The sequence below is a fragment of the Gopherus evgoodei genome, chromosome 8, assembly GCF_007399415.2.
Source record: "Gopherus evgoodei ecotype Sinaloan lineage chromosome 8, rGopEvg1_v1.p, whole genome shotgun sequence".
Lineage (NCBI taxonomy): Eukaryota > Metazoa > Chordata > Testudines > Testudinidae > Gopherus > Gopherus evgoodei.
The window spans coordinates 21,329,197-21,347,177 of record NC_044329.1 but is presented as its reverse complement, the minus strand read 5'-3'; the positions used below and the strand labels follow the sequence as shown (position 1 = coordinate 21,347,177).

Genomic DNA, 17,981 nt, shown 5'->3' with positions numbered 1-17,981 from the left:
CAGTGATCAAATCTCCCACATAAAAGGTGCCCAACTATTGTTGCAAGATTCTGTTGAGTCTATTCTCCCTTTTGATCATAAAAAGGTGGCTGTGCCCATGAGCTTGATTCTGGGGGACAAAATTAACCCCTTTGGTGCAGCTCAGGACTTTCTGTTAAACTGAAAACTAGATCAGTACAACATCCCACAGCATCCTTCTCAGGTCTGTGCAGTTGGCTGCAACCTGTCAACATCTGTAGTGGCTACAAGAATCTGAAATACTCTCCTTGCTGCTGGGGACAAAGGTGGTGAAGGTAAAGTCCCCATCTTAGTATCTGGTGCCAGGGCTAGACAGGAGATTGCTTGTTGCACTTTCGGTAAAGAGATCTCTCTAGACCCTCTGTATCAGTGGTCCTTGTGACTTCTGGTGGCATTAACAGGATGTGGTCAGCAGTCTGTCTTTTGTCTCTTAGGTCCCTCTGTGATGAAAACCAATACAAACCCAGCATGTAGTTGGGTGCTGCTGCACGTACAGTATACAAAGTGTTAACCAAAGACTGAAGAGTGTAACCCAGGAGATTTGTGACTGCTTTAACAATTTGAGTGAAAAGGGAAAAAAAAAAAGCTATTGTTCAGGCTAAATTTCCTCTTCTGGAGCTCAGACCCATAGATGTGCTCAGCAGGCTTTGCTAAGGAAGTCCTGAACTTGTTGCATTGAAAAAATTATTATAAACAGGATGTTTGCCAAAGCCCCTCTCCTAACTGCTCATAAGAAAGCCAGCCCAGACTTTGTTGGCTCTACTGTTGAATGTGAGACTCCTGATGTGAGGGGGGAGGGGGCTGTGCTGGCTAGCCACATCTCTACACCAACCTTTGTAGTTTTAGGAGGCAGCTTCCTGAGAAGGCTGTGCAATCTGCATCCTAGCAGCTTCGGATCCTGTGCTCGCCAAGGATTATAAATATTGAGTGGTTTCAGAGTAGCAGCCATGTTAGTTTGTATCTGCAAAAAAGAACAGGAGTACTTGTGGCACCTTAGAGACTAACAAATTTATTTGAGCATAAGCTTTCGTGGGCTACAGCTATAGAATAACATGCTGCCAGGGCTGGTGCAAGGATGTTTCGTGCCCTAGGCAAAACTTCCACCTTGCGCCCCCTGCCCTGAGGCGTCCCTCCCTCCCCCCGCGGTAGCTCCCCCTCTCCACCCTGAGGTCCCCCCCCTTGCGGCAGCTCCCCACCCCCCACTCTCCACCCTGAGGCACCCTCCCTTGCCCCAGCTCACCCCTGCTCTGTGCACGAGCAGCCCGAGCACACCGTGGCTGCTTCACTTCTCCCACCTCCCAGGCTTGCGGGGCCTAAGCTGATTAGCACCGCAAGCCTGGGAGGTGGGAGAAGTGAAGCAGCTCACCCCTGCCCCGCCTCCTCCCCGAGCACACTGTCGCTGCTTCACTTCTCCGGCCTCCCAGGCTTGCGGTGCCAATCAGCTTTGGCACCGCAAGCCTGGGAGGTGAGAGAAGTGAAGCAGCCATGGAGTGCTTGGGGAGGACGTGCGGCAGGGGTGAGCTGGGGCGGGGAGTTCCCCTGTGTGCTGCCCCCCCCACTTGCTGCAGGCGGCCCTCCCCACGCTCCCCTGCCCCAACTCCCTCCACGTAAATGCCGGCGGCGACCGGGGCGGCCGAAGATCCGGCCGCCATGGTCGCTGCCGAAGAAAATGGCACCCCCCAAATCCCAGCGCCCTAGGCAACCATCTAGGTCACCTAAATGGTTGCACTGGCCCTGCCTGCTGTCTTCACTGGTTGGCTTTTGCAAGACACCATTAGGGCTGCAGGTGACTGGACAGTGCATGCTGAATCTTTGGTTTGCAGTCTGTACGAAACCTGTAGGCTTTTGATTGAGTGGCTAGAATCCTGGTGTATCATGCCTTTTGTAATGCCGCTGTGCCCTGTTGCTGAAGGGTTAAGTGCCAGGGATGTGCTTGTGCCATACAGAATGCACAGTCCCTGTCCTAAAGAGCTTGCACTCTGAAAGATGCCTGAGGGAAGCCAGAGGGCAGGATGAATAGGCCATGGATTTTTCTTCTCTCCGCCCCCCTCGCACCTTTTGAAATATTAAACTCTTCTCTGTGGGAAGAAGTGAAGTCTTTTTTTTGTTTTTTTTAGGTACTGAGGAGAGTTTAAGGTGGGGGACGTGTCATGGGGAGGGCATAATATCCAGACAGGTCAGCATGGCACAGGGCAGGGAGGAGGAGATGGGAGCAAACAGAGTATTAACATTGGCATCGTTCATGGAGTGAGGTGGTACAAGGCTACCAGTGATTTGCAGGGTGACATTGACAGAAAATACAGTACAGTTAGCTAGCTTATCAAAACAGGTGAAAATAGGACTGAGTAAAGGGTTAATTTGTAGCCAAAGTCTTTTAATGAGTTACAGGCATAATCAGTGCGCAGAAACATGGACTCTTGTCAACAGTTCTTTTTACGACTGTCTTAACTTGCCCAGAACCTCATTTAAACCAGACCACCAGGGTGCCTGCCCTGTGGCATGTGAATGACTGAGAGATCGTTACCCTTTGTGCTTTAAATCCTGTCTGTGTAATATCCAAATCCTGCTTTTTTGCCACCTTCCTCAACTCTTTCTCATTTCATGGCTTCAAGTTCAAGAGTCATAGTTGCTGCCAACATCCAGGACTGGCTTTCGATGTGGCTTCAGTTTATTAATAGTAATGATGCCTGGGTTTTTATTTTGTGTCAGGCTGGTCCTGAGAGAGAGAGTGTGTGCGTGTGTGTACGCGCGCGCGCACCCATGCTTTGCAGGACTGCATTCTGTGGGACGGAATGTATGGGATAGTGTGTCCAGTGCTAAAAGATGAACTCAGGTCATTGGACTTCATGCATTTGGGACTGTGAGAGTTAGACTGTTTAAACTCAGATTTCAGGGCTGAAAGGAGCACAAATGCTTTCTAGATATTTAGACCAACCAGCCCCGACCCTTAGTTATTCATTAGCATCTCTGGCCTAGTTGAAAATGCAGTTTGTTTTTTTTAACCTTCCAGATTCCCATTGTCTGGCTCTCTTCCTCCCCGCCTCTCCCCCCGCCACACATACATCCTTTTCTCTGTGCTCAGCCTGTGTTTCAGATGTATTAACTTTCCTGGCTTTCTCTGCCTCCTCCCCTTCTCATAGTGTAATCCAAAATCAGGTTTTGCAAAGATCAAACACACCAAATATTGACCCAAACAAAGCTGGGTTCATCGCTCCCTCCATTCCCCATACAAACTCGTAATCTCTCTCCAGGCCAAACCTATAGAGCAACCTTCACTCGCTGTGCTGGGGAACACAAGTGTCCATTCCCAGGGAAATTTGGGGAGCTGGAGTGACAACAGGCTCCTGTTGCACAAGAACCCCACATATGACGCTTCCTGCTTGTGTCAGCTGACTGGCTCTGTGGCACTCCACTCTCTTTCAAGAATGACTGCGTTTGAGGGAGGATGCTTTAGAGTATTTTGACCTTAAATGCTTCAGCGGGAGGTGTAACCCAGCAGGAGGGTGGTCTGGCAACCAGTTTAACATCTGGGTGTCTAAGGGTATGTCTACACAGCAAAGAAAAACCTGGGGCTGGCTCTGTGGGCTGTGGAGCTGTTTCATTGCTGTGTAGATGTTTGGGTTGGGTTGGAGCTGGAGCCCAAGGTCTGGGATCCTTCCACCCCGCAGGGGCCTAGAGCGAGGGTCAGCTGGCACAGGTCAGCAGTGGGTGTCTAGTTGCTGTGTAGACGTACCCTAAGGGGCTGACTGTGAGGTGCTCAGAACTTGCTCTGCCCATTTAAATCAGTGGGGCTGCTTACATGTGAAGTGCCTCAGGGCTGAACTTTGAGTTCCCATCTCTTCTTGGGGCTCTGCCCCCTGCCATTTACAGCTTCAGAGAATTCAAATTACAAAAGTAAATATGGATGCTCCCAGAACGGGACCTGGAGGAACTTGCATGTGACTGGAACCTTCTGGCACAGCGCAGGAAGCATGTTGATGGCTGCTTACTGGGAGTCTGAACTGACCCTTATACAAAGGCCATGTGGGACTGACTTACCTCTTGCTCCTGGGCTGAGCTTGAGGTTTGTGAACCCCAGGTCAAAGGTAGCTCCAAGAACCGAACCCAGGTGTGCTGCCTGGGTAGTACAAGCAACAACAGGTAGCTTCTGGTTGGGCCTTCTTCATGAAAGCAATGTAAGTCGTGCTGAGCTGTATGAATGAAGAGAGTCCAATCCCTTCTCGATGGTACTGCTCTGACACTGCTGCTCCCGGAAAGAACAGAGGGAGATTCTCATTTTTCAACAGCCGTTGCATCTTATCCTTCCCCATTATGAGACTGAACATGCCACTGCTACAAAACTCCATGCCAATCCCCATCATTCCGGATTGTTTTGCCCTCTAATGCTCTGTCCAGAGGAAGTGCTGTTTCCCCTTGCTGGCAGTAGTGTGTAGCAGGGGAATCCTGTGTGATCACTTCGCTTGCGGATGCATGGAACTGCATCCACTTGTTCTAATGGATGGGGGTGGAGAATGCCACTTAAAGTAAATGGTTTAAGTGAGGCAGCCCCAGCCTCACTTGAGCTGTGATATGGATCTAATGAACCAGGTGGGGATGTGGGGCAGGGAAACAGTGTCAGTAGAGCAGTCCCTGTGTTTTTACTTTGCTGGAGACACTCCAGTTTTAAACACCAATCTAGGTAATGCCACAACTGCACCCCTTTCTCATGTTAGCATGTGGGGCATATTGTCCCAGCTTCTTTACCTCCTGTGAGTTCTGTGACTCGCATTCCAAATTGTTCTCCCTGTTTTCAGACTCTCTGGGCTCATTCCATCAATTCACCTTATATCCGCCCACTCCCCAGCCTCTTCAAAGTGCTCTCCCAGTCTTTGCCTCTGCCTCATTTCTCGCAGCTCTGCAGGTGAAGACACTTTGCCTAGTGCTGCCGCATCTGCCTTGGATCTCTCAACCCTGTCCAGAGCAATTTCCTTGCTGACTCCTGAGTGGCAGCTGGCTCTCTGTACAGTGACTGTAAGAGACACAAAGTAGTACATTGCCCTTCTATAGGGCAAAAAAGAGCAACAAAAAATATTAGAGATATGGAACAGCTTCCAACATAAGAACGGCCGTACCGGGTCAGACCAAAGGTCCATCTAGTCCAGTATCTGTCTACCAACAGTGGCCAATGCCAGGTGCCCCAGAGGGAGTGAACCCAACAGGCAATGATCAAGTAATCTCTCTCCTGCCATCCATCTCCATCCTCTGACGAACAGAGGCTAGGGACACCATTCTTTACCCAATAAGACTGGGATTTTTCAGTTTGGAAAAGAGACAACTAAGGGGGAGATATGGTAGAGGTCTATAAAATCATGACTGGTGTGGAGAAAGTGAATAAAGAAGTGTTATTTACTCCTCCTCATAACACAAGGAGTAGGGGTCATCAAATGAAATTAATAGGCAGCAGGTTTAAACAAACAAAAGAATTTCTTCACACAATGCACAGTCAACCTGTGGAACTCCTTGCCAGAGGATATTGTGAAGGCCAAGACTATAACAGGGTTCAAAAAAGAAGTAGGTAAGTTCATGGGGGATAGGTCCACCAATGGCTATCTGTTATGTTGCTATTATCATCCTCTATCAAGGATTTGCCACAAGCTGGGACTGGGAGACCGGATGGCTCACTTGATGTTGACCTGTTCTGTTCATTCCCTCTGGGGCACCTGGCATTGGTCACTGTTGGAAGACAGGATACTGGGCTAGATGGTTCTTTGGTCTGACCCAGTATGGCTGTTCTTATATTTTATAGCACCTTCAGTCTGAGGAGCTCAAAGCATTGTAGAGACTAATGAATTATGCCTCACGCTGTCTCGGAAACAGGGAAGTACACCCTGTGCAATCTGAGGCAAAAGGAGTGGGGTGTGACTTGACCAAAGTTGCACAGTGAGTCAGTTGGAAAGCTGGGAATTTAAACCCAAATCTCCTGAGTCCTCGTCCTGTGCTTTTTAACCATAAGAGCGTCCTTCCTCAAAGCGGTGTGGATTAGTACTACCTCAGCATGAAATGTCTGGCTCCACACAGAGCTGCAGTTCAGTCAGCTCTGTCCTCAGTAGCCCCATCTAAAAGAGGGCTTAGCTTATTTGGTTATTGTCCTCAAAAGTAAACTCTGGCCTTTAATCTCTCTGCATATTGCCCTGTATGGTACTGGGACATGAAAAGAGACACCGTCAGGGTGGTTTTATAGTGCAAGGTATCTTTCCATATCCTCATCTCAACCCCTGAAAGTTTTGAAAACTGAGTCTTTGCTTACCTGAGCCCACTTCTGTCCCGGGAATGCACGCTCTGGTGGTTGGGCTGCTCTGGGGAGCAGGGCTGTTGGTACAGAGCTGCTTTTCCTGAAGTAAGGCGTTGGAAGCATTCTCACTGAGATGAATGGAGGTGAGGGTGGAAACCCAGGCAGTCTTCAGACCAGTGCAAGAGGTCTTGAGTGGCCCAACTTTGGACCCACCAGCCTGGATGAGATCCCTCTCCAACATACAGCAAAGAGGTCTTATGTGATTCTGAGTCTCCAGTGCTGCAGCCTCTTTGCTTGGGATCTCCTGAAGGGCACAGTTGTGTGATCATCTAGCACTGCAGCCGGCTGAGGCGTAATCTCAAATGGCACTAATCCATTATTGTGCCTAATCCTGCTAAGTAGAGGCTTTTGCTCTTGAGAGAAGTAAATCACTAACCAGGCTGCAGTCCTGTTAGCATTTGCCAGTCAATTTGGAAAGCCTCTTAGCTTTCTGCATGGAAATATGGTATCCACATGGCTTCTGCTGGCACTTTCCACAAGTAGCATCTTGGCGGCTACGTGAGCAGCAGCACAGCAAGGAGGGCTAGCCTGGTAGCTGCAGCTTTGTACCACATGTGGGAGATTTGTCTTGTCTCTCACACCACTGGGCTATTGGCGCAGGGCCCAGCTCTTCAGCAGTGATCATATCAACAGATTAAGAAGCAGCACTGGTTGAGGGGATGCCAGAAGGTTAGTCACTGTGGCTATGTCTGTACTAGACAGAAAGGGTTCTTCCATCACTGTAGTAAATCCACCTCTCCAAGAGGAAGTAGTTAGTTCGAGGAAAGAATTATTCCAGCTACCTAGTGCTGTCTACACTAGGGTTTAGGTTGGCTTAACTACGTCTCTCAGGGGTGTGAATTTTTCACATCCTTGAGTGACGTAGCTGGGTCAGACTAACTTTCTGGGATTCGGCCTTGAAGGGTGGTGGTGATGGTGCAGGAGGATGCTGGGATACCAGCAGATACATAGTACCTCCTCCATAGTGGAGGTAACAAAGATCTGGCAGTTGACTACAGCTCTGTACTGAAATGTTTTTCCTTAAATCACTTATAAAATCAGGAGAAGGCTGCTAACTATGGAGCAATCAAAACCAAACGTAAAAAAGCCCCTTTTAAAAAAAAAGTAACATAGTAATTCCAGCCACATCAGCTCTCTGGTATGACAGCTATCTCATCCTGTTGGCAAGTCCACAGCTCTGGAATAGCCCCTGTTCCCAGCAGCCATCAAAAGCTGTAAACAAACATGAAGACGGAACTGAAACCTTAAGGCTGCTCCAGATGGGCCTCCAGGTATGAGGGTCTAGCCTGGCTTTGATTCACGTGCGTGTCGGCGTAATAAGAAAACAATACTTCCGTCGCTGTAGCCAAGTAAAGCTCTGTCCTGCTTCCTCAGGTTGTGGGCCGTAGGGACTCAGGAAAGCTCTCGGAGGGATGTGCTGTGGGTGTGTGTGTGTATGCCCTTTCTGTTGGGAACAACAGAGTGCCATGTGGATTCTGTGCCATGGTTGCCTGTGAGATCTCTCACTCCAGGGAGAAAATGGCACATGTAAAACTTATGGTTTTGTAGCATCAGGAATAAAATTCTGGCTAACAAAAACCACTGAGTGTCTCTGTGCTGCTGCAAGAATGGTGAATAAATCTGAACAGTGCAGAGGGTTACCAAGAGCTAGTCTTGTTTGAGTAGGGAGGGGGAAGTAGGTTTGGCTCCAACACAAGCCCCTTTGCTCCCTTTCCCCTGTCACGTGGGCTGTACTCAAAAATACAGGTTTCAGATCTCTATTTATAACTGATTTTAACCCCTATCTCTTTGTTTTGCTAGATCATGATTGAGTTTTGCCCTGGTGGGGCAGTGGATGCTGTCATGCTAGGTAAGTGCCGCAAATCAATATCCTTACTTTGACTAGGGATATGTTGCAGACAGAGAAATCTGCACCCAAAGGACTGCGGGGCAGCTCCGTCCTCTTCATGTAATGTTCCTGTGCTCCTTAGCAGCAGACGCGACATCCTCCACTACCCTCCCAGGGTGTGGCTCCTTGCATGGCTTTTGTAGGGTGGTGGGTCGTGGTTTTCTGTGTAACTAAAAAGAAACCCTGCTGCAGCCTTAACTATGGAGCCTCTGCCTCTCCTCCATAATCTGCGTGTTGGCTAGGTTTATTGTGGCAACCTCTGGGCATCTTCCGAGCTATGTGTGTCAGTCTGCTGCGTGGTCTATAGATTGCTCAGTGTTGGCAAGCAGTGGGGTGGAGGTGATTTTTAGGGGGGATGGGTGCCTATAATACTTCCTGCCTGAGGAGGTCTGTTTGGGACCCCATGTATACAGCACACTGATACCGTGTCACTTGTATGCTCCTAAAGAAAGCCCTCCAGTAAAAGGAAAAGGGGTTTAAGCTGTTAATCTGGGTGTCATTGACATTGAGTCTCTCCAAGTCTCCTTCCACCCCTGGCATCAGTAATCCATTGAAACAGCTAGTGTTACAGCAGACTGAGACCAAGGGCTAGTCTACACTGACAATGACCTGGTGTGGTTGCGGCGCAGGGCTGGGAGAGAGCTCTCCCAAAACTCTTAAAAAAAAAAATCTTCACGAGGGATGTAGCTGCTAGAGCTGGGGCACTGTCTACACTGGCACTTTACAGCGCTGCAACTTGCTGCACTCGCGGGTGTGTTTTTTCATACCCCGAGCGAGAAGGTTGCAACGCTGTTAATTGCCAGTGTAGACGGGCCCTCACATGAAGGGAGGAGTTAAAGCCACCACTTTAACTCCTCCCTTCTGCATGTGGGCCCTGCCTCCAGTTGAGAGGAGCTGGCCTTTGAGCGCTGTGAAGCATATTGATGTCAGGTAGAGCAGCACAGTTGCACCCAGCAGCCCCCATTGGCATGTCAGCCCCATTGTGCTGGGCACAGTACAAACCTATATGAAGACACAATCTCTCCCTTTTAAAAAAATAAAAAAGGGCTTCCCCTGCTGGAGAGTGAGAACAGTGCTCCTGGTGTCTGATCATCTAGAGACTGTGGGACAAGGTGACAACCTTGACTTTGGTCACTTTCTCCTGGGTTTTTTCCCCCCAGTGTTCATGAAGATCTGACTGTTTTCTCCTGCGGAAGTGTGCTGAGCCCAGGCTCATAACTTTCAGTTCCCAGTCTGCAAATTGGAAATGTGTCTAATTCAGGAAAGTTGCCTGAAGAACTGCAGTGTTCTGCTGTGGTGTCCAAATCACCGCATCTTATGGTAACCTGGCGTCCGTGTTTGGGGGCAAGGATGCCTGGTTGATAAGGGATGATGCAATCTCTGTCACGAAACTGCACTCACAGTGCTGGGGCTGTGGTTGAGCTTTCCAGCTGAATGGTAGGTCCCAGCAGGGCAGGAGAGCTCCAACCTATCTGAGTTTCTTGGGCCCCTAGACTCCTGTCTGATCAGGTCTGGTATCTCCTGTTTCATAGGCAGCCAGCCTTGCAGAGGATATGGCTTAGAATGTGGGAGGGAGGAAACAGGTATTATGAAATCCTAACTGACTGGCCTGGCCATACAGGCCAAGGGATGGTGATGTTGCCATAATCTCCGAGTTCCATTGTTACCAGTATCGGGGTATATTAAATAGGTGATTGGGGACTGGGAAAGGCTGCTGCCCCTGTAGGTAAATCAGTCCCAAGAGGGTCAGACTAAGAGTTTCTTAATAGTAGAGGTGGTCTGGAAAACAAGAGGGGTGGGAAAATCACGACCATTTACATTTGCCTTTGTCTTGATAGCACGCTCCTGAACAGCTGTGCAGTGAAAGCCGTGCTTCGGCCAGACTCGTAGCTGAGGGTCACTGAAAATCTCCAGCTTTGAGTTACTGAAGGGAAGGGGGAGGTGGAAAAGCAGGGAGAAGAACAAAACAGCTGAACCAGCATCTTTTTCTCTGATTCTGCGATTAAGTTCCTTGGCTTTGAATGAATGGCTGTCCTACTTAACATAAGCTCCCTTCAGTCCTAGAATCTGCCCCCTCCTTTAGTGTACAATAGGCTATTCTAGCTGCCCGGAACACATGTACATCTATTCCAGCTGCCCGGATCTGCAGGTTCCAGTGTTGTCCATTTAACTTTGGGCACAGAGGGAAGATTAACACAAGGAGGCTGGGTGGGGAGAGGGGAGTGGAGGCCTGACTCTTCTCAACATTCTGCAAGGAAGATGGTTTGCTGAGATGGTGCTTTGGGATAAAGGTCATAGAATGAGGATCTCCCTGATGGGTAGGGGAGAGCGCACAGGAGCATAACTTTGTTTTCTGGGGCGTCCCAACGAACTGCAGAAATAGAAGGCTGCTGTAGTTACCGTTGGGCTGACAAATGTATATGAATTGTGCACGTGTCTGTTGACTAGGCCTAGCACCACTCAGGTCATGTCTCTCCCTATGCCCACACTGCCTTGTGGCCAGCTTCTCACTGTTTGGGGCAAGGACTGTAGTCCTCCTTGCTTTAGTGTGCAAATCAGTATCCCAGTGCAGATTCTGGTGTCTCCTACAATTAGAGTTCAGGTCTGTTCTCTCCACAGTGCCCCAGTGGTGAGTACTTGTGTCCAGCCCTCAAGGAGGGAAATCAGACTCCCTTTTAGGATTCCAAGGATGATTGATCTATAGGTTTCCCTCAAAGGGAAATGTGTGCATCATCTGCGATGCTCTCGTGCCAGTTGACCCATGTGTGTGTCCCGGGGGGTTCAGTAGTATCCCTGTTCTGAAAGCATGTGGGAATATTGTGCTGTGAGCTTAGGGAATTAGCTTTCTCAATACTAGAGTGATTTGTATGGGTATCTCACTGACCTAACAGATGTATAGTGGCCATATACAGTCTGCTGCACAGGGTCTGGGTCACAGGCTGCATCTGTTGCTCAAGTGAAGCCTCTCTAATCCCCTCTTGGTTTAACGGCTGTCTCTCTGCAGAGTTGGATCGAGGCCTGACGGAACCCCAGATTCAAGTGATTTGCCGCCAGATGTTAGAGGCTCTTGTCTACCTCCACAGTAAGAAGATCATCCACCGTGACTTAAAGGCAGGCAATGTACTACTCACCCAGGATGGAGATATCAAACTTGGTGAGCTTTTAGTTGGGGTGTCACAGAGAGAGAAGTTGGGTGCATGCTTGCTAGGTGTATAATTCTGAATTGATGGTGATTTCAGTCTCCGCTGAGTAGCTTTGCTCTACTTGTGACTGTATTGTAATAAACTCTTAGCAACTGAGCATAGTCTCTTACAAGCCATATTTTAAGAAGCCTTGGTTGTTATCTGTATGTCAGAAACAAAACTTCAGGTTGACATTTTTTTCAAAGGCAAAATATCCCTCCACTGGGAGAGGGGTAATGTGCACTGGTTTGTAAGGGTCTCCTGCTCTGAAGCTTTGCTTCTCATCCTTATCTATTGGGTCTGGTTATAAGAGGAAGGGGGCAGGCTTGATGTCACTCAGGCCTGGTCTACACTATGCGTTTAAACTGATTTTAGTAGCGTTAAACCGATTTAACCCTGCACCTGTCCACGCAATGAGGCCCTTTATATCGATATAAAGGGCTCTTAAAACCGGTTTCTGTACTTCTCCCCGACGAGAGAAGTACCACTGAAATCAGTATTGCCATGTCAGATTAGGGTTAGTGTGGCTGCAAATCGACGATATTGGCCTCCGAGCTGTATCCCACAGTGCACCACTGTGACCGCTCTGGAAAGCCATCTGAACTCGGATGCACTGGCCAGGTAGACGGGAAAAGCCCTGCAAACTTTTGAATTGCATTTCCTGTTAGCCCAGCGTGGAGCTCTGATCAGCATGGGTGGCGATGCAGTCCCAAATCCAAAAAGAGCTCCAGCATGGACCATACGGGAGATACTGGATCTGACTGCTGTATGGGGAGACAAATCTGTTCTATCAGAGCTCCATTACAGAAGACGAAATGCCAAAGCATTTGAAAAAAATCTCCAGGCTATGATACAGAGTCCACAGCATAGTGCTGTGTGACGAGCATAACGGAAAGCCAAAGAATCAAATGGACACTCGTGGAGGAAGGGAAGGGGGACTGATGACTCCAGCTATCTCACAGTCCCCGCAATCTCCAAAAAGTATTTGCATTCTTGGCTGAGCTCCCAATGCTTGTAGGGTCAAACACATTGTCTGGGGTGGTTCAGGTATATCTGGTCAATTTAACACCCCACCCCACCCCACCCCCGTGAAAGAAAAGGGGAAAAATTGTTTCTTGACTTTTTTCAATGTCACCCTATGTCTACTGCATGCTGCTGGTAGACAGGGTGCTGCAGCACTGAACAGCAGCATCTTCTCCCCTCCCCTCCCCAGTGGCAGATGGTACAGTGCAGGAGGACTGGTAGCCGTCCTCGTCGTCATCTCGTGAGTGCTCCTGGCTGGCCTCAGGTGAGGTCGGCCGGGGGCGCCTGGGTAAAAATAGGAATGACTCCCGGTTATTCCCGGCAGATGGTACAGAACGGCTGGTAACTGTCCTCATCATAGCAACTGGGGGCTGAGCTCCATCAGCCTGCCCCCCTTTCATGTCTAAAGAAAAGATTCTGTACTGCCTGGACTATCATAGCAGCTGGAGGCTGCCTCCCCCTCATTTTATCTCACTAACAAGTCAGTGTTTCTTATTCCTGCATTCTTTATTACTTCATCACACAAATGGGGGGACCCTGCAACAGTAGCCCAGGAGGGTTGGGGGAGGAGGGAAGCAACGGGTGGGGTTGTTGCAGGGGCACCCCCTAGAATGGCATGCAGCTCATCATTTCTGCGGGATCTGACATGGAGCAGCTGTGCGCTCTGGTACACTGGTTCTCTAGTACACTTGCCCCATATTCTAGGCAGGACTGACTCTATTTTTAGATACAACATAAAGGAGGGAATGACCGGGGGGTCATTCCCATTTTTGTCTTTGCGCCCCCAGCCGACTTCAGCAAGGGTCAGCCAGGAGCACCCATGATAACAGCAGACGGTACAGAACGATTGATAACCGTCATCTCATCGCCAATTTACAATGGCACAGCAGTCGGTACAGAACGACTGGTAACCGTCTCTGTTACCTTGCAAAGGCAAATGAATGCTGCTGTGTAGCGCTGCAGTACCGCCTCTGTCAGCGGCATCCAGTACACACATGGTGACAGTGACAAAAGGCAAAACTGGCTCTAGGGTTGCCATGCTATGGCATCTGCCAGGGCAATCCAGGGAAAAAGGGCACGAAATGATTGTTTGCCGTTGCTTTCACGGAGGAAGGATTGAGTGACGACATTTACCCAGAATCACTCGCGACACTGTTTTTGCACCATCATGCATTGGGATCTCAACCCAGAATTCCAATGGGCGGGGGAGACTGCTGGAGCTATGGGATAGCTACCCACAGTGTAACGCTCTGGAAATCGACGCTAGCCTCGGTACATGGATGCACACCACCGAATTGATGTGCTTTGTGTGGCCGCGTGCACTCGACTTTATACAATCTGTTTTACAGAACCGGTTTATGTAAAATCGGAATAATCCTGTAGTGTAGACGTACCCTCAGTACGATACATGCTTGGGAGGCAAAATCTGCTGTGAAACTAGCCAGTGTGTTTAATCTGAGGAGTTCACTTAATACCTGGTGGAAGTAAAGATGCTGGGAAATTTTCTGCACACTGCTGAGGCAGAAGGCTAGAATGGAAGGAAGGAAGGAATAAAGTCATTGCTGCTTAAGCAGCGCTGGCTGCCTACTGTCTGCAACTCAGCTTTCAGAAACATACTGCTCTATAGATTTTCTTTAACCTGAAGCTCAGGTTTGGCAGCTGAGCAAATGGGAGATGGAAATGAGGAAAGGGAGCATTTCTCTCTTTTCCCCATCCGCTCTCGGGTAAGGGGACTTCCTACGGGGAGGAAGTGTTGGTCCGGTTTGCACATCCTTCAGGAAACTGCTTCACTAGGTCTTCTGCCTGAATGTCTTCAGGGGTACTGTAGCATGCTGGCTTGTTGAACAGTCACTCCGGGTCAGACAGCGGCTTTGGATCATGCGTTATGAATTCTCCACTGAAAAATGTATCACAAGTGATGCCAACACTTGCAGAATTTTTCTGCTGCTCTGCAATCATGGTTATAATAGCAAAAGGAATGGAGTTGTATTACATGTAGGGCATCTCTCTTCTGTCCAGTCACTTGTTCTGCTGTTATTTTAATCACTGTTTGTTTTGTTTCACATCTTGCAGGATGCCCAGAAATTGTATTTTGGGTGTGAAACATGTGCAAAGCAAAAATAGGCAGTGTTCTACAGTCTCCCTTCCCCAGGAGAATCTCAGTACTGGAGTAAGGTGCCAGACTGGTATGGCTGGAGACTGGACTAATTCCTCTATCCACAGAGCAGGCTTGGCACAGGGCAGGGCAGGCTTCCCTAAAGAGCTGCTCTGCCAACGTGCTATGAGCCTGAGTTGAATTGACCTTCCTCTACTCCGTAGAGGTGGCAATTCATTCTCTGCAGCCCAGCCCGTATCGTACAAGGCTGCCAGTGATGGTTGGCTTTTATGATGTGCTGGGAACAGGACTGAGATCTGTTCCAGTTAATTACATGTGAACCAGTGAACAGGCAACTATTTAAATCTTCCTATGGCCTTGGGCCACATTCACATCAGCAACCCAGAATCACTTGACCCTTCTAAGTCAGCTCCTTAAAGGATATATGATGGGAAGGGGGAAGGAATCTTCCAAAGAGACTAAGAAGCACAGAGGTGGAGCTGGGCTGGAATGAGAGCAAAACTGATGATCTCTCAGAGTCATGAGAATGGCCATACTGGGTCAGATCAATGGTCCATCTACCCCAGTTGTGATGGAGTAGGGGCTGTCTGTGTGGGGAATAGGAGAGCAGGGGAGGACTTCAGGGGATGGACGATACCGGAGCCTGTAACCTGAGCTAGGTAAGGGAGGGGAAAGGTCAACACCTTTGCCTAGGAAGGAGGACAAAGGAAGAGAGTGGCAGGAGGGAAGCAGTTTTTTGAGTTTGGGCTTGGGGCTGTGTGGGCGGAATTCAGGGTATCCTAGCTAGGATCCAAGCACCGTAAAAGCCCAGAAGGACTCGATGGAGGGGTCCTGACTATGCCTGCAAGCTCTGCCGTAACCTGTGTTCCTGTTGTCCAATAAACCTTCTGTTTTACTGGCTGGCTAAAAGTCACTGTGGGTCCCAGGAAGAGGGGTGCAGGACTGGACTCCCCTACACTCCGTGACAACAGTATCCTGTCTTCCAGCAGTAGCCAATCCCAGATACTTCAGAGGGAATGAACAGAATAGGGCAATTATTGAGTGGTCCATTCCCGTTATCCACTGCCAGCTTCTGGCAGTTAGAAGCTTAGGGACACCCAGGACATGAGGTTGCTTGGGGAGTCTTATTGAGTTGGTTAGTGCTGTTTAAAGTGTCTCTTCTGTAGCAGGCACAGAATGCTTCCTATTAACCAGGAAGGAGATGGCTAATGTCACTCGATAATTACCATTTGTTGGGTTGTGGGGAAAGGAAAGGAGGTAATTTTGACTCTTTGCCTTATTTATGTCTCAAAAGTAAGAGTTCTTATTAACAAATTGTGCTTCTAAGAGACTTAGCAAATGGGCTTGCATGGAGTATCTGCTCTTTCATGTCTTGCAAAGAGGTCCATTAACCTGGAGAAATGTTCTTAGGGTCTCACAGATGGAAGGAACTCATGCACTCAGAGGTAAATTTACTTCACAGTCTTTAGTCTAGAGAGGATGCATATTCATACTGCACAGCACTCTTGCCTTTGCTTTACAATTCTGAAAGGCGTTTTGGTTCTTTTAGAGCATCTAATGTGATTAATCTCTTTGCAGCTGACTTTGGAGTGTCTGCCAAAAACATTAAAACTTTGCAGAGACGAGATTCCTTCATCGGGACCCCTTACTGGTGAGTAAACTGGCTTGTTCAGCAGCCTTATGTTGAAAGGTGAATTCAGTGGGAGCGGTGCATTTTCAGCACCTTTTGGAGATCAGACCGGAAATCTAGAGTATAACATTGTCTTGCTAGGGATGAGGATGTGATGAACATAGGATCCCCTTAACCAGGTTGCCTTATCAGGTGTGGATTGGAGGATTTTAGCATATGTTCAGAAATCTTAAGAAAAAAAATAACTAAAATACCTGTTCCGTATCCTCTCTGCTCTCAAGAGTCTCCCCAACTGTGTATATCATAAAGGGGCAGCAAGGATTGTACTGGGGCAGCTGGAAACAAACAGGAATCTCTTCAGAATACTCTTCTGTTGGAATGGCACCCCTCCCTCCAACCCAGTGCAATTCCTACAACTTGGAAGTGGGGTGGAATCTGGGACATGTGCTCTCTCTCCTTCCTCCTCCCCCACCACATATGGTGGAATGTTCTTTGAAGCAGCTCCAAAGGCATGGGAGCCACAACTCACTCCAGGAATGTAATCTCTAAATCACCCTTGTGCTGAAGGAATGGGATCAATGAGCATTAATTTATTGTCTGAAGCAGCATCCATGCCAGATGTCACTGCCCTGGAGGTTTTCACACACTGCCTAGGCTGTCTCAGCTGATCTGGGAATGGGGGAGAAGGAGGGGAAATATGGGTCTTATCAAACCGTGGGAAAGCTGCTGTTCCCCCTTGGCTAGCTGTGAAGTCCTATTTCAGGTGAAGGTGCAGTGCTGCAGATCAATGAGAGTGTTTAAATACTGACTCCTGGGGCTTGTATGCAGTCAGGCTACTCTTGGAAACATGCTTGTGTTGGTAGCAGTGATGCCTCAGACAGTCCCCACTCCCCCTTGTGCTCTCCCTCGCAGGATGGCCCCTGAGGTGGTGATGTGTGAAACCATGAAGGACACTCCCTATGACTACAAGGCTGACATCTGGTCCCTGGGTATAACGCTGATAGAAATGGCCCAGATAGAGCCCCCTCACCATGAACTCAACCCCATGCGAGTCCTGCTGAAGATTGCCAAGTCTGACCCTCCCACGCTCAACTGCCCTTCTAAATGGTAAGAAGACAAATGACTACCTCACTTCTGAGAGCACGGAAGCTCTTTGCTGTGGCTTCCCAGTGATGCTGGGCTCAGCTGTTTGCGCTGCATGCAGACTCCATCCAGGGAGTTCCTTGCCAATCATTATGTGTTTTAAGGTCCCCAGAGTTCAAAGACTTCCTGAAGACGGCACTTGATAAGAACCCTGAGACTCGGCCAAGTGCAGCACAGCTACTGGAGGTAGGCAGATATCCTCAAGGGAGCTGACCCCTTCAGACTCACCTTTGTTGCATGTTTAGGTTGTCTTGGAGTCTGCTAAGCAGTCCATGTGTCTAAGTAAGCTGTGCACATCCCAAACCTTGTTTTAAGCAAAACTTACTGATCTTCTCTAGTTTTATAGTCCACTTGTACTTCTCCAGGATCTCTTGCTGTGCTGGTAACACCCTCTTACAGGCACACTGAGCTATGAGCTTTGTTGTGTCTGCTTGTTGAAAGGCTGTGCCTGGACAGACTCTCTGGTATGATCAGAATGCCCTGTGCACTTGTGCAACAGAAGTAATTTCGGAGTAACGCTTGGGGTCCTTCTTAGCCAAAGATCAGCAAGGAGTGGGAGAGATGGTATTTGGGATAGAGGTTGAAAGTTGTTTAGCACCCACTACTGACTGACTCATGCAGTGCCTTTAGAGCTAGCTTCCTACAACGCT

The 17,981-nt window shown here is 48.8% G+C and overlaps 1 protein-coding gene across 1 annotated transcript in view; it reads left to right on the top strand.

Annotated features, from left to right (window-relative positions):
* Positions 1–17,981, top strand: part of STK10 (serine/threonine kinase 10) — an 85,141-nt gene that overhangs the window by 42,613 nt on the left and 24,547 nt on the right. Inside the window, exons 3-7 of the mRNA XM_030574191.1 lie at positions 8,150–8,198; positions 11,242–11,391; positions 16,137–16,209; positions 17,101–17,295; positions 17,436–17,517. Of these exons, the coding sequence (XP_030430051.1) occupies positions 8,150–8,198; positions 11,242–11,391; positions 16,137–16,209; positions 17,101–17,295; positions 17,436–17,517 (549 nt within the window). The remainder of the gene's footprint in view (positions 1–8,149; positions 8,199–11,241; positions 11,392–16,136; positions 16,210–17,100; positions 17,296–17,435; positions 17,518–17,981) is intronic.